This window comes from Genypterus blacodes, unplaced genomic scaffold, assembly GCF_046128005.1.
Source record: "Genypterus blacodes isolate CSIRO-AG114 ecotype Tasmania unplaced genomic scaffold, CSIRO-AGI_Gbla_v1 ptg000156l_1, whole genome shotgun sequence".
Taxonomy (NCBI): domain Eukaryota; kingdom Metazoa; phylum Chordata; class Actinopteri; order Ophidiiformes; family Ophidiidae; genus Genypterus; species Genypterus blacodes.
In genome coordinates, this window is record NW_027466957.1 from 6200001 (window position 1) to 6225286 (window position 25286).

General features: G+C 42.6%; 3 protein-coding genes across 7 annotated transcripts in view; all 3 read right to left on the minus strand.

Moving 5' to 3' along the window:
- ppp1r12b (protein phosphatase 1, regulatory subunit 12B) overlaps nucleotides 1-2943 on the minus strand; it is a 9179-nt gene extending 6236 nt beyond the window's left edge. For both annotated transcript variants that reach the window (XM_076167140.1, XM_076167141.1), the window contains exon 1: nucleotides 2319-2943. In XM_076167140.1, coding sequence (XP_076023255.1) covers nucleotides 2319-2420 — 102 coding nt within the window. In that variant the 5' untranslated portion in view covers nucleotides 2421-2943. The remainder of the gene's footprint in view (nucleotides 1-2318) is intronic.
- A 6163-nt stretch (nucleotides 2944-9106) lies between these two features.
- Nucleotides 9107-13405, minus strand: LOC143012844 (uncharacterized). The gene is made up of 5 exons (XM_076166171.1): nucleotides 12926-13405; nucleotides 11478-11965; nucleotides 10906-10954; nucleotides 9823-10435; nucleotides 9107-9700 (listed from the first exon to the last, which is right to left on the minus strand). Coding segments are annotated over exons 1-5 (1431 nt in total). The 5' UTR covers nucleotides 13205-13405; the 3' UTR covers nucleotides 9107-9698.
- Nucleotides 13406-14316: 911 nt separating this feature from the next.
- Nucleotides 14317-24491, minus strand: LOC143012826 (immunoglobulin-like and fibronectin type III domain-containing protein 1). 4 transcript variants are annotated; one of them, XM_076166147.1, is made up of 20 exons: nucleotides 24369-24491; nucleotides 24143-24182; nucleotides 23863-24049; nucleotides 23642-23771; nucleotides 23025-23297; nucleotides 22361-22864; nucleotides 22082-22174; nucleotides 21347-21463; nucleotides 20971-21095; nucleotides 20529-20670; nucleotides 20052-20345; nucleotides 19392-19688; nucleotides 17998-18177; nucleotides 17739-17867; nucleotides 16456-16764; nucleotides 16047-16132; nucleotides 15520-15712; nucleotides 15126-15422; nucleotides 14705-15031; nucleotides 14318-14605 (listed from the first exon to the last, which is right to left on the minus strand). In XM_076166147.1, exons 1-20 carry the CDS (start codon nucleotides 24451-24453, stop codon nucleotides 14601-14603), a joined length of 3813 nt encoding a protein of 1270 aa, XP_076022262.1. In that variant the 5' UTR covers nucleotides 24454-24491; the 3' UTR covers nucleotides 14318-14600. The 4 variants fall into 4 exon arrangements, with proteins under 4 accessions (XP_076022263.1, XP_076022264.1, XP_076022262.1 ...); XM_076166148.1 differs by lacking the exon at nucleotides 17739-17867 and having other exon boundaries at nucleotides 14317-14605; XM_076166149.1 differs by lacking the exons at nucleotides 24143-24182; nucleotides 24369-24491 and having other exon boundaries at nucleotides 14317-14605; nucleotides 23642-23746; nucleotides 23863-23948.
- Nucleotides 24492-25286: the final 795 nt, after the last annotated feature.

Below are 25286 nucleotides of genomic sequence, written 5' to 3' on the forward strand. Positions count from 1 at the left end.
CCATTATCAGGTGAGGATCAATGAGCAGGTACACAAGGTACTTTACTGCATTTAAAATGCATTGTACTGTTTCACTGCAAAGTTGGGTTGAATTTTGAATGCAAGACAATCATTTAAGTATTTTTGAAATTCATTAGAGAGGAAGGATAGAGGCAAGATAGGGGTGCAGGGATAGAGAGGGACAAGGACACGGGGAGGGGTCATATTAATCCTTGGAAAACATAATATCATGCCACACTGGTGGTCTGTGAGCTTCTTGTTATATGTGTCCAAATCCCAAAGATTAGGAGTTGCTCTCTTGCCAGGGAAAAGATTTAAACACTTCATGTGAAACGCATATTACAGCCATGGGACTTAGTTGTGTTTAGAAACGCTCTGCAATAGACTCCAGTCTCCTTGTGTGGTGTTGAGACGAGAAGCAGATGTAGGTTGTGTTAACAGCTTGCGTTTTAGGACAATTTATGTCAAAGGAACACAGTGCACAATTACTTCAGCGTTCACATTTGCAGAGGAGGGCGATAATTCAGGCAGGGGCCAAAGGAGCGATTCTCTAGCAAATGTTTACACAACTGAGCCAGAGCTGCCTGGCCTTATGTGGTCATGTGCTTAAGCAGAATATCCAGGGGGAAAAAACAGACCCCGTGACCCCAGAATGAAGAAGAAGATTCAAGGATGGACCCGAGAGGGCTGTTAATAATAAGGCGATCCCTTGATGGGGTTTGATGTCTTTTCATTGATCAGCGAATGAAGACTGCGTTTAAAGCATAAATTGAGTATTACTATGAATACACCATCATTATCCAGCCCTTGGCATGTAGAAGCAAACTCTGTCAAGGTTATTAATTCCTGAATGTGGGTCTATTTCACACTTTAAGGATTCTGAAATTGGAAAAAACTAGTCTCTGAAAATCTTCATTTCAAGGCAACTTTGTGGGTGGAGTGAGGTTAATTAGACTGGATATGAGTTCTTACCAAAAGGGGCTTTCAGTAAGTGATTCTTCTTATGACTCATTTTGTGGCTCGTGTCAAGGTGAAGCTGAATCACGGTACAGACACAAATTGTCCTCGTGGCAGTAAACTGTGTGAGGCAGAGCAGATGCAGAGGGGGGGACGGTGCACCAGAAGAGCAGAAACAACAAAAAAAGACCCTGATCGGGTGCATGATTCAACCCTGGACCTCTGTAAACAACAGCCTCCAGTTTTATGGCCTGCCAGGGCCGGCAACATTACACACCAGGTGGTCGTCGGTACACATGGAGGCCATCCAGCGGTGCTACAGTGGATAAACAACCGAGTCAAATCAGCAAATGATCTGGTCTGCAGGAGACTCTTTCTTCTCCCTCTCACTCTCCCATGTCCTCCTTCCCTATAGACTCCTTAGGACTGATCCATTCTGACTACTTTTCTGACCTCAACCCTTAAAATGCCTTTTTAATCCCCGATCTTACAACATAAAGCAACCCACAGAGCAAATGTGCTCCTGCTTTAGTTCTGACTAGAGCTGCGCAACAAACATAAAGAGGTCCCGGCCCTCATCATAAACAATGAGGCAAGCGCTAAAAATACCCCATCAACCTGATTCCCCCCCCCCCCCCCCCCCCCCCCCCCTTGTGCATTTTCTCTCCCACGAAAACTTTGCCAATCCAGAATAGGCTGACATCATGGAAAATTCATGTCACCATGGATATGCCGCAGCTAGAGTCGGGAATGACGAGTTCTTGACAGCGGAGTGAAAGTGTGACAGCATCCACATCAGCGCAGTATTGAAAACTTCATACAAGCCCAATGTTTGTCGGAATCAAATCCTTCGTATCTTTTCATTTCTTTGGCTTTTTACACTTTGAAGACATCTATCACGACTGATGTGCCGACATAAACAAGCCGGAGCTCAGGACTCAAACAACGCCCATGAGAATAAGCCACTTAGACAGAAAGAAATAACAGGAAATTACAGAGGGAATGTTTCAATCCAAAAATGTAGTCAGGCTGTCAGAGCTTCAGAGTGGATATTCTGCTCTCCATCAGGGGGGATAAACGGAAGGGTCAAGCCGTGTAAACGCACATGAGCATGTAGGAATGTCAGAGAGGAAGGACTTTTTTTGACCTGTTAATGAAAATGAAAATAACAGATCATCAAATACACTGCAAAAGAAAACCTGCAAAAAATCCCAAGAAATCAATGACATCAGCCTGATTTTGACAATATTTGACAGCAAGATGGACACATTCCACTCCAAATGTGTCAAATCGGGAGTTTAAAATGAAACTAATGCATGTCAGGAATTGAACACAGAGAGAAAGAAACTGTCTGGTCTTACTCTGAAGTTTTTGTCTGTGGGTGACGGAGAGGACGGCGGTGAATCTGACAGTGATTTCCTGGTGCGAGTCAGATCTTTGGCGCGTGGGTAGTAGGATGACATCTCCTCTGCCTCACCCGGAGAGCCGGGTCAACGTCTACGGGTCACGTTCACTGGAGTGGCCGGATAAGAGCGCCACTGATTCAGATCCCCTCAAGCAACAGTGATGCAGATGCCCATGACTGAGCTTTTGGGAAATCCTTGCAAGCAGGTGTGTGTGTATGTGTGTGAGTGTGTGTGTGTGTGTGTGTCCAGTTCACAAGTCCCATAAACTGGAGAGATCTGAATGATGGCTGATTGGCACTCACTCCTTCAAACGGCGCAGCAACAATCAGATAAAAAAAATGAAAAGAACAACAACAACAAGACAAAACAATCACACACAAAAATCTGAGAAAACCAAGTGTCAATCTATAAAAAGAAATGATTCTCTTCTCCACTGTGGCGACAAAAGAGTTCTCTGGTCAAATATGAAGAGCGTTTATCTCCAAAAGAAAACAGCCAAAGGAGAAAAGTTTGTTCCCTACTCTGCCTCGTTCTCCCAAGATACACACACTCCCTCTCTCCATCGCCCTCCCTCTCTTGCTCTCTCTCTCTCCTTCCCCTCTCACTGCTCGATCGCCCTTATCCGTCCCTCCACCCCCCCTCGTCTCCCTGCTCTCTTCAGCTTTGGCAGCTCTCTGTGGCAGCCTGCCAGGGGCTTTGCTATGGACGGACGGCGCTGAGGGCTAAAATTGTCCTCTGATGTGAATGGCGGCTGAGGGGCAGGCGAGTCAGGACTCTGCGGGTCAGGATCCACGAGGGTCAGCAGTGTTGCCATCAGCAACAACAACAACAACAACCTGTCAAGTCATTCTACAGTGTGAAGAGAGGAAACGCTGGTGTTGACACAGCAGGCGTTTGTACCACATGCTCCTCACAAAATAACCTTCATCTACTTCCAATCTCAGCCTGGCCAAACTTTACCAGCTAATTAACACTCTTCTTGCTTATTTTGTAGCACAGCGGTTTTCAGTTTGGCAATTGGCTCAAAGCTGTGGCTCCTTTACAATACAGATTAGTCACAATTTTCAGCTTTTTTCCTTTTTTTCCAAACCTAAAAGTCTAATAATGAAACACTCCTGCCCTCCTCTTATGCTCCTCTCACAGTCTGCACAAACCGGCTCACTGCTATCTTCCTTTTTTAGTGAGGTTTGCAGCACGGATGTGCTCCCAAACTCTTCTCAGAGCAAGTAGGAAAGATGGGAGGATGGACAGAGAAGAGAGAAGGAAAATCAGAAGGACAAAAAACCTTGTGAGTGCAACTCTGGCTGACATTTTTGACAAAAATGGCAGGAATGATGTGATGCTGCCTTCGGCTTAGTGCTACTTAACAGCCACAGTTTGGATTTTTGAAAGCTGCCTCAAAATTAGATACACACAAATAAGGAACAGACAGTGATATTGAAATAGGAATATATAGAAATGTCGATAGTTTGCAGAAAGCTTTAAGCCTGGTCTGCATCTCACTGGGACATATAGTGAAATTTCCTGAGCTACACTTTAAGATAAAATACATTTGAGTTCTGAAGCCTCAAACTGGTCGTCTCTGCCATCCTGTGTGTACGTTAACACACTCTCAGAGGCCATCTGAGGGTGAATATGCATGTGACAACGTGGATTCCTTTGTCTCTGAGAGGATCCAGGCTGGTTGCCCTGGCACAGCTGCTCAACTTCAAAATGATCCTCAGTGTCTAGTTGAGTGAGTCGCTTCTCCCATTTAGAACTTCCAGGATGGGATATTATGGTTCTCTTGTAATTGCATGGGCACTGCTATTGAGCCACAGCCCTGGCGTCCAGAGCTGTCTTGAGTGGCTGTGTAAGAGGGAGCAGGAAGCATTTCCATCAGGATCTAATTGCTTTCAGCTCCTCATCCAGATGAAAGAAGGAATCCAGGCTGCAAAGCTTCACTTCCTGTGCCATTTTATTCATCATATCCTCCACCATCATGAGTTTTAAAAGCCATCAAATCTCTTCTCCATCTTGCTGTGCACCTGTCTTTCTCTCTTCTGCAAAATGGAAAATCTGTTCAGATCATCATGCGGAGTCATGCAGAGGTCAGTGCCGGTGATGGGCAGCCTGTCGTGCTTCTGATAAAACCATACTGCTCCGTATGATTATCACAGACAGATTTAGTCCTCGCTAACGCTTAGAGACTCTCACGTTACCAGCAGATCTCTGCTTCAGATTCCAGTATGGGGGACAGCTGAATCAATGACTTATTGTCAGCTCGCAGGGAACTCACTATTGATATATTACATTCTTCCATCACACTCACTGTGCTGTGTGAGCTGTTGTGATGTCTATATATTCTGTTTTAGTAATGCAGAAATCAGCATCATGTTTGCTGAGGATCTACTGAAACTCTGGGCTGTGGCTCATGGATCCTGTTGAGGCTCTGAGGAATTTGCGAGGAGGTTCGAGAGACAGAATTTCCACATGAAACACACAGGTGGGGGAAGACAGTATCAGCTGAGAGGGTCAAAGAGAAAACGAATCCAGCCTCCCTTTGGATCCAAGGCTAAGACGAAGCAAAGCGTGTCTCAGTTTGGCCCAATATGGTATGGAATGTTGAGACACATCAGCCATGTGATGTGAAGAAGCATGGCAACTGAGAGGGAGGGTGGTGTGTTGCTGGTGGACTGTTCACCTCAGAGATATTAACCAGCACAAGGCTTTCTGGGCCCACACTTACGCATCTACAGTACACAACTGCAGTAAACCTCAGTATATTGCATCGGGGCTTCACTCCTGTTGAGGTTTCCATAGCTTTTGTGTGACGAACAATGTTTCTAATGGGATATGTGTTGTACAAAATAATGATACTAATAAATATAGATTCATTAGAACAATGAAATGAACAAGGCTTGAGTATCAGTTATAAACAGAGCATGAAAATGTTGAGGAATGACAATTAAAGTTTCTGTATGTATTCAGAGGGATTTGACCTTTTTAGACAGCGGCTCACATTAAGTGAACCGTAAATATTCAAGGCCTGTGTGTCAAACGTGGAAAGATCATACATTTCATAATATGTGGCTCCATCTAGCGGTATGAGGTGAAAATGACAGGATAATTGTTTTAACTTCTTTTTCTGCTGTTGCCATTTCCACTTATAAACTCAAAAATAAAGCTTCTCTACATACCTCTGTGACCTCATTTGAAGTTTCTCCATCAGTGCAGTTGTGTCTCTGTTGCTGGTTTGTGGCAAAGCCCGACTGTGCTGCTTCTTCCACAGGGTTCTGATTTTCATCTGTCCACCACCTCTCACCACCTGCATGTATTTTAGACTTATTTCTGAGGTACTTCTCCAATACATATCTGATGTACTTTTCTGACCTCTGTAAGAGCTGTAGCTTGTGCCGGAGCAGTAAGGCAGGACACAGGATCCACTAGAAGGTGAATATGAAGGGCTGGATGTTGGAGACTCTGCATGGGTTTCTAACCTGGGTTCAATGTTCCCCTGCTGTATGCAAGCAGGATATTTTAGGAAACACTAATACAATAATAATTATCAAAAACATACAAACTATTTCTGAAGGCTGATTTGTGAATGGACCTGAGCTAACTTGCTAACCTCATCGATTTTGCTCCATTTTGGGATCAATTCCTTCGACTCCATGGACTCTGTCAGGCTGATCTGGACCCTTCTGTCCTCTATCGAGCCTTTGCTCAGACAGGACCTGTCATCCAGGCTGCCTACATTGTCCGCCTGGGTGTCTTGAGGAGACAGGCAGGTCTTCTGGGCCTCCTTCAGGTCTGTCAGAGTCACACCCTGCAGGAGACATTTATCGCTGGCTAAAATCGATAGACAAACAAAGAGATAAATAAAAGCTCAAGTTAACCTTAAAGCCCTTTGTACTTTACCTGTGTTGACCTGCGGGTCTGTCTGGCTTGGCGAGACCTGGCCTTCCTCTGAGACTCTGCTTCTTCATCTCTGACTGGGGTCAGATACGACCTGCAGCACAAAGAGACACAATGTTCTGAGGACTGTTTAATGCTTAAAGGCTATGATGGGACACAGGTACAAAAATGTGCAATGGCATTCATAAAACACATTACATAAGTGATACAATTAAATAATTTGATATATTTTGTGTATGTTTGTTTAGGTGAAAGTGCAAGTACAAAGATTAGGTTTTAAATACTAATCATATTAAGTACTGACTGTGCTTAACTTGTACTGCATCTTGTTAAGACACAGAAAACATTGAAATGATGTGGAAAAGTCTTTCAGTGTGACTTCTGCCAGTTGCTTAGCACACACGAGCACGTACACACATGCACACATGCACACACACATGCAGACACAAAGAGAGAGAGAGAGAAAGGCTGAGTAAGCACCAGTGAGGAGGCTCATGTTTTACCCAGAGGTGCCCTCCCTCCTCCTGTTCACTCTTACACTGTATTGATTGTATTATGGAGTCACCATGAACCCTGACAGGAAGTGAGCAGGATGCTTAGCAACACATTCTGCTGTATCTGTAGAATATACAAACTACATAACATAGGGTGGAGTCTGTCCATGTCACACGCCAGAGATCTTTATTCTAAGATATTAAGAACATTCACAGCCTTCAGTCAGCATTTCTACCAAACCACATTGCAGCAACTACAATCATGAGCTGTTTCCTGAATTTTAACATTTTATTTGATTCACATATAAAAGATAAAGTCACTTCCGAAAGCATCTTCCAAGCTCACATTACATCATTTGAAAACTGAAAGTGACCTACAGCATCATAGTTACTCCACCTTCAGACAAACATATTCTCTAAATAAGATAGAATTTAGAGTAAGATTATAGATCCAGGAATAGAACAGCATGAGTCAGCCAAACCCCCGAAACTTACCTGGGACAATATGCTTGCATGGTCCCTGTGGAAGGTTGGACACGGAAGCGGAGATACTGCAGCAGTGATGAGTGGGAGAGGCTGGGTGAAATGACTCTGTGATAGGGCAGAGTGAAGAGAGCAAGAGAGGGGGAGAGGGAGAGAGGGAGGGAGAGAGAGAGAGAGAGCGAGCGCACGCACAACTTCCTGGATGATGCACATACAGCCAATTAAGAGGTTCTGTCTAGCAAGGCCTGATGCAGCAAAGACATGACCACTGACAGGAGGGACCAAAGGTTTTCTGTGCTGATGTGTGACATGAGTAAACCCCAGGGGACTCTGCTGAAATCAGACATGGGACAACATGGGATACATCTGTCATTGACTCTAGTTTTTATAATTGAGAAAGCACTAAGATACAAGATATCGTACATATAAATGTCTATCACAATGATGGCTCCCCAAATATGAATATGTGGTAATTATTAGAATAGACATATCCCTTACTTGTTGTCATAGCAATATTTCAATCAGTCTCTGATCCTTCTCAGTCATTAAATTCTATTCCATGCAGTTTTCCATAACCCGCACAGACACACACACACACACACAGCCAATTAACTAATGCCCCTTAATGGCCTTTCATTTTTCTGCCTAACCCCTTTGGATCAGTTTTCCTGTCACTGTCTACCCTCCTGTTATGGATGAAGCCTGATTTTTGGCTCATTAAGCAAACTTTACAATTATGACACAATGCTTGAAGACAATGCCTTTTGTATAACTGTCATTTCCTAAAAAGGGGAAACTTATGAGTTCCAAGCTTCCTTACAGAATGCTGGGAAGATTTCCTAGTCTACGCTACAAAGACCAGGATGACAGTGTTACTGAAAGATGGGCTCCCTATGAACTTCTTACCCAGTTATATAAAAGAAAACGTAAAAGTCGAGTCAAAAGACACCATGAACACAAAGAATTATAGTTTATAAAAATGACCAGGGTTTATTTATAAAAACAAACACGGTGAGATGAGGGTTACCAAAGCCTTGGCAGTAACAGTGCATTTTGTAGAAGTGAATAACAGATCTTAATAAAAACATACAGTGGTGTCCAAAAGCCTAGATTGTAAAACCAAAATCGTTATTATATAGAAAGTCTGTTTTTTGCTTTTTTCCATCTTCAAATTTCCATAAATGTATTCATAGAAAATTTGACCAGTGTTGACATTGATTTCACACAGATCGGCTCATTGTCCTGCTAGAAAACAAGTCTTCCTTAAGACTGTTGCTGTTTGATGTCAATCTATCGCGAACAAATCAGCAACTCTGGATCGGGTGAAACATCTCCACATCTCACATGACTGTTTGAGGTTTGATGCACTAAAGCAATTAACTCTAGCAACTTCACAGCAACCTTGACAGCTACATGTAGGCAGTGTTTGTTTCTTGATATATTGCTATTCAGAATAGTTTGGTCAGGTCTTGATTTTGATTAATACTGTAAAAAAAAAAAAAAACTTCCACTAGGTTGGGATTTAGTTTGTCAGCACTAACAATTTGTCTCTGCAGTCTTGGTTGCCAAAGGATTTGTGGAATTAAACTCAAGATGCAAATTTACATCAAAATCGGTATATTCTATCAAAGACGGAGAGAAAAAGATTTTGTTAATTGTTGAAAGTTAGTTGATTGTTTTTGGACCACAGTGTATGATCTTAACTTAACCAATTGTGTTCAGTCTTGCAGGAATTCTCTTATTTAAGAAGTGCAATTGATAAAGTCATAAAGAGAAATAAACACTTCAGTATTTCAAGATTTTCTGAACTGCAAATACAATCGTATCTCAAAAGTAAAAAAAAAAAGAAAGAAAAGAAGTCCTATCCTCTACAGTGCACTCTGTTCTTTGCATACATTCAGAAATTATCTTTTATTTTATTCCAGGTGATCATTTTTGCACAACTGGGATACAATAAAATCATTCTCTACATCTGCTTTTTTTTTTTTCCAAAAGTAAGAAACAAGATGGGCACAAATTTGTTGGTTTGAGTAGATTAATACACACTGCAGGGGTTGGCTTCTTCTTTTCCAGGTTAGTTAAGAGCCCAACTTTGAACTTGAAATTTCACATTGCAGTTCCAAAAAAACGTGCAGTTGCAGAAAGACAAGTCAGTCCACGTTGAGTAGATTAAGGCTTCTGAGGTTGTTATTGGCAGGTGAACCCTGAATTACTCATTTGCTAACTTGACGGTCGTCTCAGGCGTGTTTTCCGAGGTACAAGGTTTTCAGCTCACACTCCAGCGTTGTTGACCAAATTCTCGTGACCAGGTCCAGACTATTCATACTGCACCTAAAACAACAATCAAAAATGCCTTCCCATTTGTCCCATAATAGACAGTGACTGTAAGCTCAGAAAGTCCCCCCCCCCCTCCTCCTCCTCCCCTCTGTGAGAACGGCACTCTGCATGCCCTTGCTGACGATTCTGCAAGACAGCAAACAGAGGATCAAGTCAGTCATTTTATCCACTGCAACAATGTCAATACAGTACATCTCATTTGTGGAAAACTAATAATGAGTAGGTTCCTCCATGCTTCTCTCACTCACATTCATCCTCCAGTAAAGCATCTTCTAATGGCTCATCTCCTCCTTCCTCAACAGTCTCCTCTTCCCCCAGCGACTCCTCTGCCTCTCCTTCACTGAGGCTCTCCTCTTCCTCTTGTGGTTCCTCTTTCTCTTCCTCAAGCAGTGGCTCCTCTGGTCCTGTTTCATCATCCTCTTCCTCTGCTGCGAGGTGCTCCTCTTCAGCTGGTGAGTCCTCTACTGCGTTCTCCTTTTCGCTGACGACTTCCTCCTCCTCTTCTTCCGTTGTCTGAATCTCTTCTTTGGCTGGTGTCGCCTCCAAAACTTCCTCAACCTCAGCTGCCTCCTCCTCTACTTCAGTCTCTTCAGGCATCTCCTCATCCATTTGTGTTGTGTCCACTTCCTCCTCCACTGGTGAGGCAGGCAATTCTTCTTGCTCTTCCTCCTCTGCAGGAGCAGTGTCTTCTGCCACAGAGACCTCCTGCTCAGCAGGAGCTTCATCTTGCGCAGTTGCCTCCACTTCCTCCTCTGGCTCTGAAGGTTCTTCCTCTGAAGGAGCTGGAGCAGCCGCTTCTTCTTCAGCTGCAGGAGCTGTTTCTTCATTTACCTGTTCCACAGACTGAGCATCATCCACCTGCTAAGATGAGGTAATAACATATGAAACCATAGTAGGCGGTAGTCAGGCCAACAAATAATTAAGGTTTGCAATGTGAACAGCATAATGAAAAATCGGACATAAAAACAAGACCGCATCTATAAATGCAAGTGTAGATATAAAAATCCATCTGGGTCCATGGCAGCAATTAGCCCCTTCAAATTAATGAGACGAAATCTCACCATGGGTCCCACCGGGCGTACAGAGAACAAAAATAGTAAAGCTTGTGTGTGTGTGTGTGCGCCTTAATGCATGAGTGTGTGTGTGTCACAAAATGTCACGATTGTACTTTTTAAAATATATTCCCATGTCATACAACCACATCTAAAGCTTTATTTCACTTTGCGCCTAATACCCAACACTCTTCTATCTGTGACCTTAATTGCATTGGTTATTGTGACAATGACAAATCTGCTGTACGAGCTGTACCCAGGTTTCAGAGTGTGACGTACCGTACTGAGCGGCCGCACCTCCTGGGGCGGTTCATTCTGAAGCAGCTCTCTGAAAGGCAGGCACAGCACACATAGTGAGAGGAACTGTCACGTGACAACACAAGTCTGTGTCATTATAGCTATGATGATATGCTAATTATCTTCCAATTTTGTACTAGTACTAATGAGAAGGCGCGGTCATAGGAAATGTGTTGCAACTTGTCTTTAAACTGGCAATCTGCTGCTATAATTGTGGAGAGAATATGTCCCCGAGAAGCCAGAACCTTTACAAAACTGTCAAACATACATAATTTACTTTCTATAAGTAACAATATCCTGTGGGTGTTTGTGAGTTTCTACATGAAAACCATTCAGCAACAGAAAGCATCACTAAAATGGAAGCGTTTATACAAAGTAGGGTAATCGCTCGGTGCCTACAAACACCAGCATAGAGCAGAACTAAGACAGTCCAGGGCACAGACGCTTTCAGACATGAAGGCTTTGACAAAGTAAACAAAAACTTATGGGTCAGAGGAGGTGAGCTATTTTCCCACTGCAACAAAAGCAGTTGCCTTTCCATTATGAAAACCTACCTGACAGCAGCCATCTCCAGTGTGCTGGCCTCCAGCTGACTCTGATAAGTGGCCAGCTGCTCCTTCAGTCTGAGAACCTCAAAGGCCTGTCCATCCATAGTGCTGGTTAACATTGAAACCTGCCCCATTCTCTCGTCTAGCTTTGCTTCTGCTTGTCCGAGGCTACCTGTCAAGATCTCAACCTTTTGGGACAATTCTGCACTAAGAGCACCCAGGCCCTCCACCTGAAGCCTGACCCCCTCGAAAGCCTCACTCTTCTCCTTCAGAATGCTCTGCAGCTGGCTCATGTGCTCCAGAGACACGGTGGCTTGCTGCATCTCAGACAGGCGGGTGTTCATCTCGGTGTGGAGTGACAGCACCTGGGCCGGGAGGTCAGACGTCTTGAGCTGCTCGGCTGTGGCCAAGGCCATGCCAACCTGCTTCTTTGCCAGTGTATACGACTCTTCCAGGGCATTTAGGCGGTTCTCAACAGTCCCTGAATTGTGCTGCTGTGATGAGACACAAAGGAGTGACGTTCAGCGAGGTGAAACAGTTTCACCCATGATACATTTACACCTCTTAGTGGTCTTTGTGCTGTCAAATTGTCCAGATAACCTCCCTGAATGACATTCTTACTGATGACTCATGCTCATTATGACCCAAACTCAGAACATTCAGCCAATCTGTATGAGGCAGTTCAACACCCAACCATCCATTCTCTTGCCACACTGCCCGACCTGAACCTCATCTGTAAGGAGGAGGTGGGGTTGTTTGTTGTTATCAGAGTCAATAGTTGGGCTGATGGGGGTCACAAAGGTACGTGGGGGTCAAACCAACATGTACTAAAAGTAACAAGTGATATCATTACATTTCCTAAATGTGTACACGTAATCTAGTAGGTAGACCTATTTAGAGAATCATAGAAATCATGAAATGGACAAGCAGCCTCTCTCAGCTGGTGTTCAGTATCAAAATCACAGCCTAAATTTAGCCTCTTGGCACACCCCCGTCTTGTTTATTATTATTTTGGCACCATTCTCTGGTTCTTGGCTGACAATGTAATTCACACACTTTCTATAGAGCTCTGGCATACTGATTGGTTTTAATGTGACTGTGGTAAAGTATCCCTGCAGTTGTAGGTCAGGCATAATCCTCATTAGACCTAAACGTCAGCAGCTGCCTGGCTGTTGGAAATAGCAGCGTTTTGTACTCACTCAAGTGAGGGTCTTGGCATTTGGAAATCTGAGAGAGGCCTGCAGTCTTAACTTTCCTTTCTACTTGCAGCAGGCAGCATACACCGACGGCGTGTGCAGAGGCCATTTCTTAATGCACACACGCGTGTTTGGACCCAATTATGGGGCCACTGAAATTAGATTCATTGTCTATTCGTCACAGGTCACAGGCAACCAGAGGAGCTCAGCTGATTCGTTGTAATAGATATAAGCGACATATTTGTTTTGGGTACTTACCTTGTGATTTGTCTGTCGAAATTCCTCATGGGACGACTGTAGCCTCACTATCTTCATCTGCATGCCCGTGAGATTGTCTGTTAAATAGGTTAAAGTTTGGTGCTGCTGGAAACAGAACCACGCACCGGTGGCACCGCCAATTACGACGATGAGGAATAAAACTAAGAGCAGCGCGTAATTATTCCCTCCGGTCCGAACTTCGGACTCCAGCACATCGTTTTTGAAAAAGTTATCTTCATGTTTGTGGTTGTTCTTCCCCTTTCGATGCTTGGCTGTCATTTTTCAAAGAGGACACGATGTTCCAGCCGGTCAGAGGTGACGATCGAAGGAGCCGGAGGGGCGAGCAGAGGCAGAGCCGAGGCGGGGAGCGGTCACTTACTTCAGATGGCTCCCTGGAGGGGCGTAGCGCGGCACGGCACAGGACGGCTTTAATCACAGCGCAATAGAGAAGCGCAACGCCGCACTGACGCTCTGATAAAGCGTTTGACTGAGTGCTGGTGAGGAGGAGGAAGAAAGGGGGGCGTGGATCGGAGGCGGCGTGCTAGTCCATTCAGGGGGAGGGGGAGGGGGAGGGACGAGCCTCCTTCATCACCTTCACCACTACCACCGCCGACGCCGCCACCGCCATGTGCTCCGACACCGCCTGCTTGTCATCGAGCAGTTCCTCCAGTCATAGTGCGCTATTAATACTCCAGCAGAGGCCGGAACCCGATTCTACACGCCGCTGTACTCATGAAGCCATTTCAGGGAGTTTATTCAGCAGTAAGGTTACACTGACTGACGTGACTGGCGAGCACCATTCTATTCGCCACCAAACATGCCAGAAACCTTGATCAGAGGTCAGATATTTGCGTAGGGTGATTTATAATGTTATTTTTTTCCATTTACATTGTAATCTCATGTTTTATTGTCACAGTTGTTACAGATATTACCACAGTTGTTAATAACATCATGAATGGCACCATCCTTGCAACCCCCCTAAAGGACATCATTAATGGAATCATCCTAGCAATCCCCCTAAATGACATCACAAATGGAACCATCCTAGCAACCCCTTGTGACATTTAGGGCCTAAAGGACATTACAACAAACAAACAAATAATGAATGACTTGAAGTTAAGAATAACCAAACACTTTTTTATCTTCCAGTGCTTGAGGAAAGTAGTCGGGTATGCCAGGCTTTGATTGCTGACAATAAATGATAGGCCTGATGTTCACTTTGACATTTGAAGGATGTTTCTTGTTTCTGCAGGTTGATCTTCATGTAGTTAATTGGTTAAAATATGAACAAAACAAGCAAAAAAAACACAAGTATGAGCCTTTAAATCGCATCTGGGGGGTGCAATTATATTTTGCTGACAGGTTATTGTATGATTTATATGGTATAATTGTTTAAATTTGCATAGATTTGAGTGCTTTCATGTCAAACTTAAATGTTCTCAATCATTTTCATTTTAGACTGATGCCTCCACAGGGAAATAATTATACAAAACCAGGAATGCAATATTTTCTTTGTTGTGTCGTCACTCAAATACATTTATTTTCACTTCAATACAAATACATATTGCATCTCATCTCTTTCTTGTAGTGCCACAGGTACATGGCAGCAAAAAAGCCAGAGAAGCCACCAAACTTTAGAATAAATGTTGCTCCTATTGTGGCATCCTCAGTTTCTTCACTCTGGATGGAAATAAAAAACAGATACGAATGAAACACTGGATTTAAAAGCATTTTTTTATTTCAAAGCTGTTTGTCTGTGCATGGCTGTGTCTCTCTCACCTCTGACACTTAGAACAGTGGAACATTCTGCCCTTCCTAGAGCGTTCTCAGCACTGACCGTATACTCCCCCATGTCTTCGGTGCCCACACGCAGGAGTAACATGGAACATACTCCACACGTGTTAGAGATGTAATAGTCGGTGTTAGTATTTATACTGATGTTATTTCGATACCATGTGACACGAGGTTTGGGATTCCCTTTCACTGCACAGCTCATATAGCATTCATAGCCTTGGGGTGCAGTGTGAAGCTTCAGTGGTACAATGAAGCTTGGAGCACACTGTAAATCGCTCTCCTTTCTGGTTGGTAAGCTCACGAGAAACTTTTCTACAAGAGAAGTAATCATTATTCATTATTTATTTGAGGTTGTTGGTGACTATATTTCATCAAAACAAGTTATGTGCCACACACACAAACACACCCTTCTTTTTCTCCATTCCCCAAGTCGGTGACTCAGATGGCGCAGATATGCCCATATCGTTTTTGGCGTAGACTCGGAAATGATACTCCCTGCCATGCATGATATTGCAGACACTAAATTTGTTATTGAAGAGTCTGTCTGCCACTGTGGTCCATGTGTGTTTGGTAGAGTCCAGTTTGGATACAATATAGTGGAGTCGATCATCACGCTTCTCATCCGGAGAAGGATCCCACATCACTGTCACAGTGCCGGGCACATTTTCCTCCAGCTCTACAGGTCCAGGGGGCTTTGGGTCATCTGAAACAACAATCAGTTGCAGTGTTACGCTTGTACAGATATCCTCAGAAAAGGAAGTAGAAATATAAATCAAACCTGAGCTTTATTTGTACTGTACCTGTGACCCTGACCTCTGTACAGAATGTCTCCTGTCCTACCAGATTTTTCAGCAAAATGGAGTAGATGCCCGAATCGGAGCGCTCAGAGGAGGGAATGAGAAGCTGGGATGAGCCATCACAGTTACTAATGGTGACTCTTCTTGTCACCGGTACACTGTCCTTCAGCCACATAATGTCTGGCATTGGTGAGGCCTGTTAAATTGAAGAGTGAGTAACATCTTCAATATCTACGGCCTACATACACATGTGGGCTGGCTTGTGCACTTGATTATGAAATGTCCTTGAGTAAAGAAACTAAATCCAAGCTATTTTCAGCTTCTGTTCAGCCCAGAATTTGGACACAAGGGACATGGGATGCAAAAGTTATCATTTATATTGTTATTTTACACATAGTTCACAAGGTTAAAAACAAACTATCATTATTCCTTCCTGTTTTCTTTTGCTTGTAGAAGAGTAGTTGGCCTCATTAGGATTAAAGCAACAGTAAAACACAAATTAAGTAAATGGAATGGCTATAAAATCTCACCTCAAAGTTTATTGTAATTCGCACAGAGTTTCCAGCCTTCACCACAATGAAACTCTTCATCTTGTGATTTGTGAACTTTGGCCTCACTGAAATAGTGGATACAAACACAAAAACACCGGTTCTGCAAAGAGTGAATACCATTTGAATCACCCCCCAACCTTGTTAATATTGTTATAATCAATACAAACTTTGCTGTGCTTTAGTGACCTGTAATATTTCTGTCACCATAAAAAAAGCACGTCAGCTCAGATGACTAGCCCCTCACTAACTGTAGGTGGAGCTGTTGTTTTCAGGGGCTTTAGACATATTCATGGCCCTCTACTTACGGCTACCTCACTTTTCTGCAAGAATGTGGAACAGTAAAACCACTTTTGAACAGAGAAAATAAATAAGTAAGAAAGCGACATACCAGGTGAGGGCATTGCAAGGACGTAATTGGCCAGCTCCTGGGGACTACCGTCTCCTCCGTCATTTGTCGCAATTACCCTCAGCCAGTACATGTCCATGGACTTGAGGCCTCTCACAGAGAAGGAAGTCGTGATGATGGGGCTGATGTTACTGCGAGACCATTCAATGCAGTCAGCCTGTCGAATCTCGACAAAATATCCCTTTGCTTCATCCTGTACATCCGGTTTCACCTCAGGTTTGGTCCACGCCAGAGCCACGTGGGAGTAAGAAGTTTCTACAACCTTCAGGCCCGTAACTTTACCAGGAGGCTCTAGATGAGGTGAGAAGAATATGTCATGAAATAAAAATCTTACATTTTTATAATTCTTACATAAAATATTGCATTTTTTTCTTATACAGATTTATGGTTTAGTGTAGGGGTGGGGTTACGAGTCGACGTAAATCGACTACTCGATTACGTATATACGTCGATTTGCATGACCGTGCGCCGACGCGCCATGATGACGTAAGATGGCCGCGCCAGGTGAGGACATGCACGCAACCGGAAAACAAGCTGGGGCGAAAAAAGTCCCACGGTCCACGGATGCAGTAAGTCAAAACACAAAAGCAACTACACATTACAGACGATCCTCTCAGAGATTCTTCTGTCGTGTTACTCTGTGAAACAAAACAAAAATGAGAAATCCCTCTTTTGTTGGTAAAAGACAAAAGTATCATGAAAATAAAAGAGTTGTGCATTTAGCTCCCACTTCCACGCCGACTTACAACAACTCAAAAAATAGTTCTCACGCCTGGTGGGCAGGAGTGGCGAACTGACGTGGGCTCGCGAGCCGCAAGCGGGTCTTCGCCGGCTAACGTGCGGAAGCGCATACTGATTTGCGCCTTGCTAGCCGCAAACGGGTCTCTACCGACTGACTTCTTGCGAAAGCGCAAACTGACCAGCGTCTCATGTATTTTTGTTGTTGAATGCAGTTTGGCGCGATCATTTTACTCGAATTGAATAAGCAATATGTTTAATTGGAGATTAAAAGGAGATTATCAGTCAAAAGGTGGCTAGTTGTGGAATAATACACTGCAAAACTTTGTTACATTTGTTTTTTTTTCAAGAGAAGATGATTAAAGAAAACATTGAAATATTAATGAGATAAGTTTGATATTTATTTTGGGGGAAATCATTGTTATATTGCGTAATAAGAATTATCTGTAGATTAATCGTTAAAAAAATTATCATTGGGTGCAGCCCTAGTTTCGTGTATAATTATGTAAAATAGCTGCTTCACTTACTCTTAGGATCTCGAGCAAATACAAACTCTGATGGGCTGCTGAATTCACCAGCTCCTGACAGGTTTACGGCAGTGACTCTGAATTCATATTCCATCCCCTCTACAACATCTTTCACTGTGTATTTCTTCTCTGGGTGCAGTAAAGAAAGAAGAAAATCACATTCGGAGTGATCGCTGTTACAGGAGCAGTTGAAAGATGAAGAAAAAGATGTTCTACAACTGCAGTTTGGAACGACAGCAAAAAAAACAAAAACAGCAACCTTTTATTAGTTCATCCGTCGCATTGACAACAGTCCAAAGATTACTCCCCTTCTTGCGTTTCTCCAAAATGTAGCCCAAGATACGTGAGCCTCCAGTTTTACTCGGTGGACCCCAGGAAAGGTTTATGCAGTCATTAAAGGCACTGATCACCTTTGGAGGAGGTGGAGGGCCAGGAAATGCTGCATTAAATGGGAGAAGGGTTATGTTTTAGTATGCAACACCAACAAGTATGCATCCCCCAACAATAGGTTCACATGTTATTGTGCTTTCAAACATGAATGTGAATTTGTATAATGTGTATTTTGGGACTAATATGGATTTGCCTTATATGGACTTCAATAATAGAATGTATTTGGTATAACAGACACTAAGATTTAATGGCCACAGTAACTAAGACTAAGTTACTTGATTGTGCAAAAGATTTATTTGTTATTATTTATTTTAAATTTTACTTTTCTCCAGCAGCATGTGGATGAAAGCTGTTCTTTGACCTGGAGGGGACTTTATTGGACAAAGAGATCAATATAATCCAGTTAAGGATCACAGACTGCTGAGACTGGCAAGAAGGGGAAGGAGGACCTGGGCAATGCAGGGATCTTTAAAGAAGACTGACAGATGGACTTTCAAACAGAAACACACAACAAACAGTAAGTGAACGTCTGTCTGTTTGCGATATGTCTGTCCACATTGTTTCTTTCTGTGCTGTGTTGGCGTGCATGCCATCACTGGCACTGTCAAACTGCACTTGTGTACGCATAGGTGGTTGTTTTGATCAGGCCCTAGCCACTGTCAAACCTTTAGTAAGTGTTCTCCTCAGTCGAGTGTGAGACGCATATGAATAAGCCAGCCTATTGTGCAGACATTGAGGTAGCAACAAGGAAGTTGCTATTTTTGTGTGGGTTTGTTTTGGTTTATGTTTGGAGGCCTTAATCATTGAGACTATTGTTCATATGACAGAAAACCCTGTATGTTTGTAGGAGGCTGGGTAATTGGAAAGGATAATAAGGATATACTGTAATTCCTGTCAGCTTGCCGGGGTTATTGACTTTAACAGACCAGTGGCAGTGGCATTGTCCCACTTAATTGAGCCCCTGGGTTGAGGTCTTTTTACCTATTTGGGCACAGGATACGTGTGTGTGTGTGTGTGTGTTTTTTATCAGTTTTTCTACTACTATTGTACAGGCCTGGCATGTGTAGCAAAAGTCCTGATTTGGGATTGATTGAGTCCCATTATCAACAAGTGCAACAGTCATCAATGCTTGGTATTACTTGTCATTGTAAGCTGTAGAGTTTGCACAAGTTTTTCTTCCTATACGTCCTACACATACACAAATGATAAACAAGCTTAAAATAATTGACATCATTTTATCTAAATACACGTCACACCACTCACCTAATGTGCCTGCTTGCATTTCCTCAGTCTCCATCACGGCACTTACACCCTCCTCAGTCACTGCCCGGATACGGTAGCAATATTTTCGGCCATGTTCCACGTTTGTATCACGGTAGGAGGGCACGTCGAGAATCTCCCCAATTTTCTTCCAGGTGTTTCGTCCCACCTGCTGTCGTTCAATTATGTAATTAACCACACGACAGCCACCATCGTCCTTTGGTGGCCTCCACTTAAATTCAACACATACGGCTGAATTCTCACATATCTCTAGAGGGCCCAGGGGTGGAGTAGGTTTGTCTGAAACGTCACAAACAGAGCTCGTCTTTAGTCTGAAAATCAGTTTGTTTGTTTATTCAGTTTATTTCTTCTCTTCGGAATGTCATTTGGAGGAGGCAATGACAGCTGCAACAATATGTTACTTATAGTTATTTCAAGTAGACTGAAACAATAAAAAACATGTTTAGGACTTGCTGTCAGGAAGAAGAAGAAAATTGCATTCAGGATATTTTAAGTACCTAAATCTGTCTAGACACAGGTGGGCTTCGTAAAATGTGGCAATCCATTCAGTGATTTAGATTAGAGTCCTGATTGATTGATTTTGTGGTTGCGAGGTAATGGATGGTTAGATGTTTTTCTTGTGTTTGTCCCTCTTTTACTCACCAAGCACAATTAGCTGTGAAATTGCTTCAGTGAAGCCATGTTCATTCTTGAGCTTGATCTTGACCTCTCCCGTGTCTCTTCTCTGACATCTGCTCAGGAGTAACCGGCTATGGCTCACTGACTTTTCGATGGTTATGTTGGTGCTATCTTGGAGCTCCTCTGCCTCTCTGTACCACTGAATCTTTATGGGTTCGTGGCCAGCGAATGACACTTTGAAGATAGCATTCTGCCCCACTTTAACTGTCACAGGCTCAATGAATTCACTCCGGTCGTGAGGGTCCAACCTTGGAGGATCTTGAATACGGAAAAAACTGATGGAGTATTGAACTGAAATCTGAATAAATGCTTCCATTTTTGTCCATGCAGACTGATAATACATGCACCTTTCTCTTAACATGTTCAACTGCATTCATCAAGAAACAATTAGGATTTTTGTAAACAATTATGAGTAATATATGCATGACAAATTTGTCAAACCTTTAATGTTGAGCATCGCCTCCGTTTTACGACCATCTGCCTCAAAACGGTATTTCCCAGAGTGTTCCTCCTGGCACCGTAATATGACTAATTTATGGATTGAACCATCTTGAGTGAGAATGAAATTGTCATCTGTAGATAGCTGAGAGGAGATGTGCCAGACAATTTAGGATGAACATAAATCAATAAATCACAACAAAACAAATGTTAGTAAATAATCCTTCCAGCCAAAATGGCTCTGCAGTTTCTGAAATAAAGGACTTGCATCATTGATTAAAGCATACAACTGCAGTGACACAAACAAACAAACAAACAAACAAACACAACCACTGAATTTCTCAAAAATGTAAATTATGACAAACAATGCATTTTCTTAACGCATTTCTTCACTGACGCAGATACAGTACCCAGAAAATGGATGCGTATAACCTTTAAAGCTGACCTTTATGCCATCTCTGAACCAGGTTCCCTCACACTCTTCACTGCTAAGCTTGCATGTTAACTCAGCAGCCTCACCAATGATGGCATTGACATCAGACAACCCGGAGATGAACTGAACCACTGCATCTGACACACAACAGGGAGTTGTTAGTGATAAAGGGCCACAGTGATTTGATTCTTTGTTTTGATTTGCGGATTTGGCGCATTTCTCTCCTATTTGACAAATGTGGTTAGTTATCATCATAAATGGAGGTGTGTGTGTGTGTGTGTGTGTGTGTGTGTGTGTGTGTGTCTGTGTGTGTGTGTGTGTGTGTGTGTGTGTGTGTGTGTGTGTCATTGAAATTGAAATCATTCAATCAAGACACCTGGTTACTTACCAATCATGAACTCTTGAATCAGCGGCCCTTGTCTTTTACGCCTTGATTGTGTGGGAGACCCAGTGGCATCCTCACTCTCGTCCCAACCAGTTTGGTCACTGGCATCTGTGCTTTTACCTCAAAATTGAAACATTCAAGTGTGGACTTACTTATAGTTAATGGAAATTGATTGAAAATTGCAGTGTATTATTGAAAAGGTTTCAGAAATGTAATTTAATTCAAATTAACTTTCATATGTAGAGATATCATATGTTCGCTATTGCGTTAAAGTTGATAAATGAGACACAATCTAATCTTTCACTCAGAAGGTCTATCCTTAACTTGATACAGCATGTTGGTAAACATATACAGAGAACAGATAAGAGTGGGAAGTAGCAAAAATGTATAGAAAAAAAGAAGAAAATAAATCACATTATTGTTTGCATGACTTTTGGTTCAATGTTTGTTGGCGTACTTGCTGCTGTGTGATTCTGGTGAGGCTCTCTGATGTAAAAAGGATTGATTTATGTCCTAGCATAAGATAAGATAAAAGACAGCCTTTATTTATCCCATGCGAAATTGCTGTGCAACAGTTGCAATTCAGTGGATACAATACACAGTATATTATATCCCTCTCTGTGGTGGATTGTGGAGGGACACAAAATAACAGTATATTTACCATGACTGAAAAAGCTCTTAGTACTAAACTCTGCTGTTGTGTTATTGTTATTGTTACTTGCTTCCTCTGTCTCTTACCATTCAATTTGTTGCGTGGCTGTGCCCCAGTTTGGTTGATTGGCTTTGTAAACTTAGCACCCGTAGAGTCGTCAATTTCATCTGCCGATTCATCTGAAAATGAAAACAGTCCAAAGACAGATTCAGATACTTGTCATACTTTTTTTTCTCTTTTGAAATGAGCACTCTGTAGCTGAACGGTTGCACATGTTTTGATCATAAGCATACATTTAATCTACCTCTGGTCACTCTTTGCTGTGCTGTCAGTTGAAATGCATTGGTGAGGCATATATACTTTACCTGATACCTTGTCAGACTGCTCTTCTTCTTCTTCTCCTTCTTCTTCTTCTTCTTCTTCTTCCCCTTCTTCTTCTTCCTCTCCTGCTTTGTTGTGTTTATTATCCTCGGGGTTCTCTGTATTCAGCTGCACTCTCGAAACAGCCAATTTAGATCGTTTTCTGCCTTTCCTGGAGTTTTTGATCTTCATTTCATCTTTGCTCCCTGTTTGTCCACACAGCACTCTGGCTATTGCTGCTTCATGTTTGTCCTTAACTGCTGCACTGTTTGCGCCACATCGAGTGACTACATTTCTTTTGCCGTCTCTACCATTGGTGATGAATGACCCTTCCTCTCTCAGTCGTTCTGCTCCTATTTTTGATTTTATGGCTGCTACAATTTTCTCCATTTCCTCTTGATTTTTAATTTGCTGCTCCTTGGCCACTTTCTCAAGGTCAATCTTTGCTCCTCTGGCCACAGGCTTTTTATGGGGTATCTTCTTGCCAGCAGGTACAGGGTCACTATCGGCTGGGAGGACATAAAACTGTGAATTACTTCAGCAATATATTAGACGTTTCCTTTTTTATTTTAGAAAACCGGACTTTCTCATTTCTCTTTTCAATCGCATTGTCACGCACCAATGGAAAAGTATCTCCTATTTATATGCATTGTATCTTTGATGTGTTACCTGCTACAACGAGCCAGGCGCTGCAGGATGTGATGCCAGCCACAGCAGCATAGATCCCTTTGTCCTGCAGCTTGCAGTCCTTGATCAGTAGCCCGTGGATCAGTTTATTGTCTGACACACTCGTGCTGTATTTTTCCCCATCCTCCAGCAGGCTGCCTTTGCCCATCCACTTGATCTTCGACAGTGGGTGTGTCAGGACACACTCAAAGAGGGCATCCTGTCCTTCTTGGGCTTTAACCTCTTCAATTGTAATAATGAAGCCCACGCTGGAAACTATAAAAACGTGCCATAAACCCCAAAGCAACATAATAAGAAATTAATTAAACAAGCCATCCAATCAGTTCTGCCACACAAATCTATTATGATTAATTGGATTTTCAGCATTTGTAGACCCTCACAATTTATTAAGCCCCCAACATATCTCACATATTACACTGGATCAATTAACTGTGACATAGCCGACGTTACCACACCGTTGTGAGCACATTGGTGGAACATCATTAGAAATGAAACATTGAGACTGTACTTTCTTCCTTGCGCGACAGCACGCTGTGAAAAAAGAATACCGGCGGTGCAGTTAATATTTATTTGAAACAACTGTTACTTTGTCGACGTACTTTTGAATTTAGTAGTGAAGAGTTTGATCTCTTCAGCATCCATTTGTTTCAGACCGCCAACGCCTTGCATCAGATCCTCGATACTGGAGTCTTGCATCTTCCCAACTGTCTCAAAGAGAATCCCACCTCCCTGTTAGGTAGCGAAAAGTGATGCATACATATTGATACAAGCTGTAGATAATTAATATACTATGTCAGTTGGGAAAATGTACTCTTCATACCTTACAGTTCTCTTCCATTCTCTCCTTTTTCTTCTCTTCAAGTGTCTTGAGTATCAAATGCAGGTCTGTGACCCCAAACTCTTTACAGATACGCTCATAGTCACTCCTGTCAGCATTCAGCATGAGGTCCCAAAAGCCTTCTTCAGTCCCCCCATCGATGGTTTTGGCCTGGTTTTCCTCTAATTGGCTAGAGCCATCAGATAAATGTTGAGATATCAGCTCTAACCGTATTTATCACTGTGCTAAACTAAAGATTATCACCATATATGTGTTTCCTTACCTTTTCCGCAACAGTTTTCTGAAATCACTTGGATCCGTCCCTTCAAAATAGAACACAATCTCAGATTCAGTTCATGCAACCTCACATTTGTCTTCAATCATAGGAGATGATGAAGGAAATTGGGCTACCAGGTAAAGACATTACACCCCTCCGCAGGCACAATCAGGGTAAATATCTATGTCTATCTAGAATTTAGACATAAATACATATTGATCGTAACTCTTACCCTCAGACACATTTAATGTCGCTGTACAGACAGCCTTGCCGTATTCATTCGCAGCACAGCATTTGTATGTATCCATGTCTGCCATAGAAACTTTATGAATCTGGATACAGATAACAGGCAACATGAAGGTTACACAGACTGGAGTCACCCGACAAGCCCTACCTGTTTTACTACATTGAGGAAGACTTAGTACAACCAGAGTAGACTCTCAGGAATGTTTCTGTACTGTTTAAGTATTATTATCGTCACTCACCTCCAGTATGTATTTCCCAGATGATTTGTCATATTTACTCTGAAATTTGTCCTTGTCTAAAATATCTCCTTTGGCTTTTCTCCATGTCACCTCTGGTTTTGGATCTCCTTTAACCAGAGCTTTGAAAACAGCTAATTTCCCTAAAGTTAATGTGTAGACATCACATACTCAGTTAAATCCTCTTTTACGTTGGCACACAGGACATTTATTTCTTTTAAATATTGCACATTAAGTGTACTTATAGAATGTGGAGTCTCACCTTCTTGTATGGTTACGGAGTTTGGTTTGCACTGGAAATCAGGGGTGCTCATTCCCTCTGGTATGTTTGGCACATACTGTGTGATCATCACCCCAGAAGTCTTAGATCTCCGTCTGATGAGAGCTTAATGTCCGAGAAGATTTGCAGGTGTGAGTATAGGAAAGTGATTTAATAAAAAGTAAACTCTGCACAGAAGCAAATTTAGCACAGCATGATTTGAAGGCAAACATTTTGACGAAAGTGGACGACACAGACATGAATGAATGGCTTTTTGCTACCAGCAGATGGCAGTCATGACAAATTTCACACTGAGTCGAAGCAACTGAGTGTAAGACTGCCATGACCAAATCAACACTGCAGTGAGGAAATAAAGGTGCTTCTGAAGTTGAGCTAAAAACAGCTTTAT

Coding starts and splice junctions, on each gene's coding strand:
- LOC143012826 (XM_076166147.1), bottom strand. CDS start 24,453: ATGGCAGACATGGATACATACAAATGCTGTGCTGCGAATGAATACGGC. Junction 23,772..23,862: donor GAATGGAAGAGAACTGTAAG/GTATGAAGAGTA, acceptor GCTACCTAACAG/GGAGGTGGGATTCTCTTTGA. Junction 16,133..16,455: donor CCTTGCAATGCCCTCACCTG/GTATGTCGCTTT, acceptor CCACTATTTCAG/TGAGGCCAAAGTTCACAAAT.
- LOC143012844 (XM_076166171.1), bottom strand. CDS start 13,204: ATGACAGCCAAGCATCGAAAGGGGAAGAACAACCACAAACATGAAGAT. Junction 10,955..11,477: donor CTGGAGATGGCTGCTGTCAG/GTAGGTTTTCAT, acceptor CCTGCCTTTCAG/AGAGCTGCTTCAGAATGAAC. Junction 10,436..10,905: donor AGGTGCGGCCGCTCAGTACG/GTACGTCACACT, acceptor ACCTCATCTTAG/CAGGTGGATGATGCTCAGTC.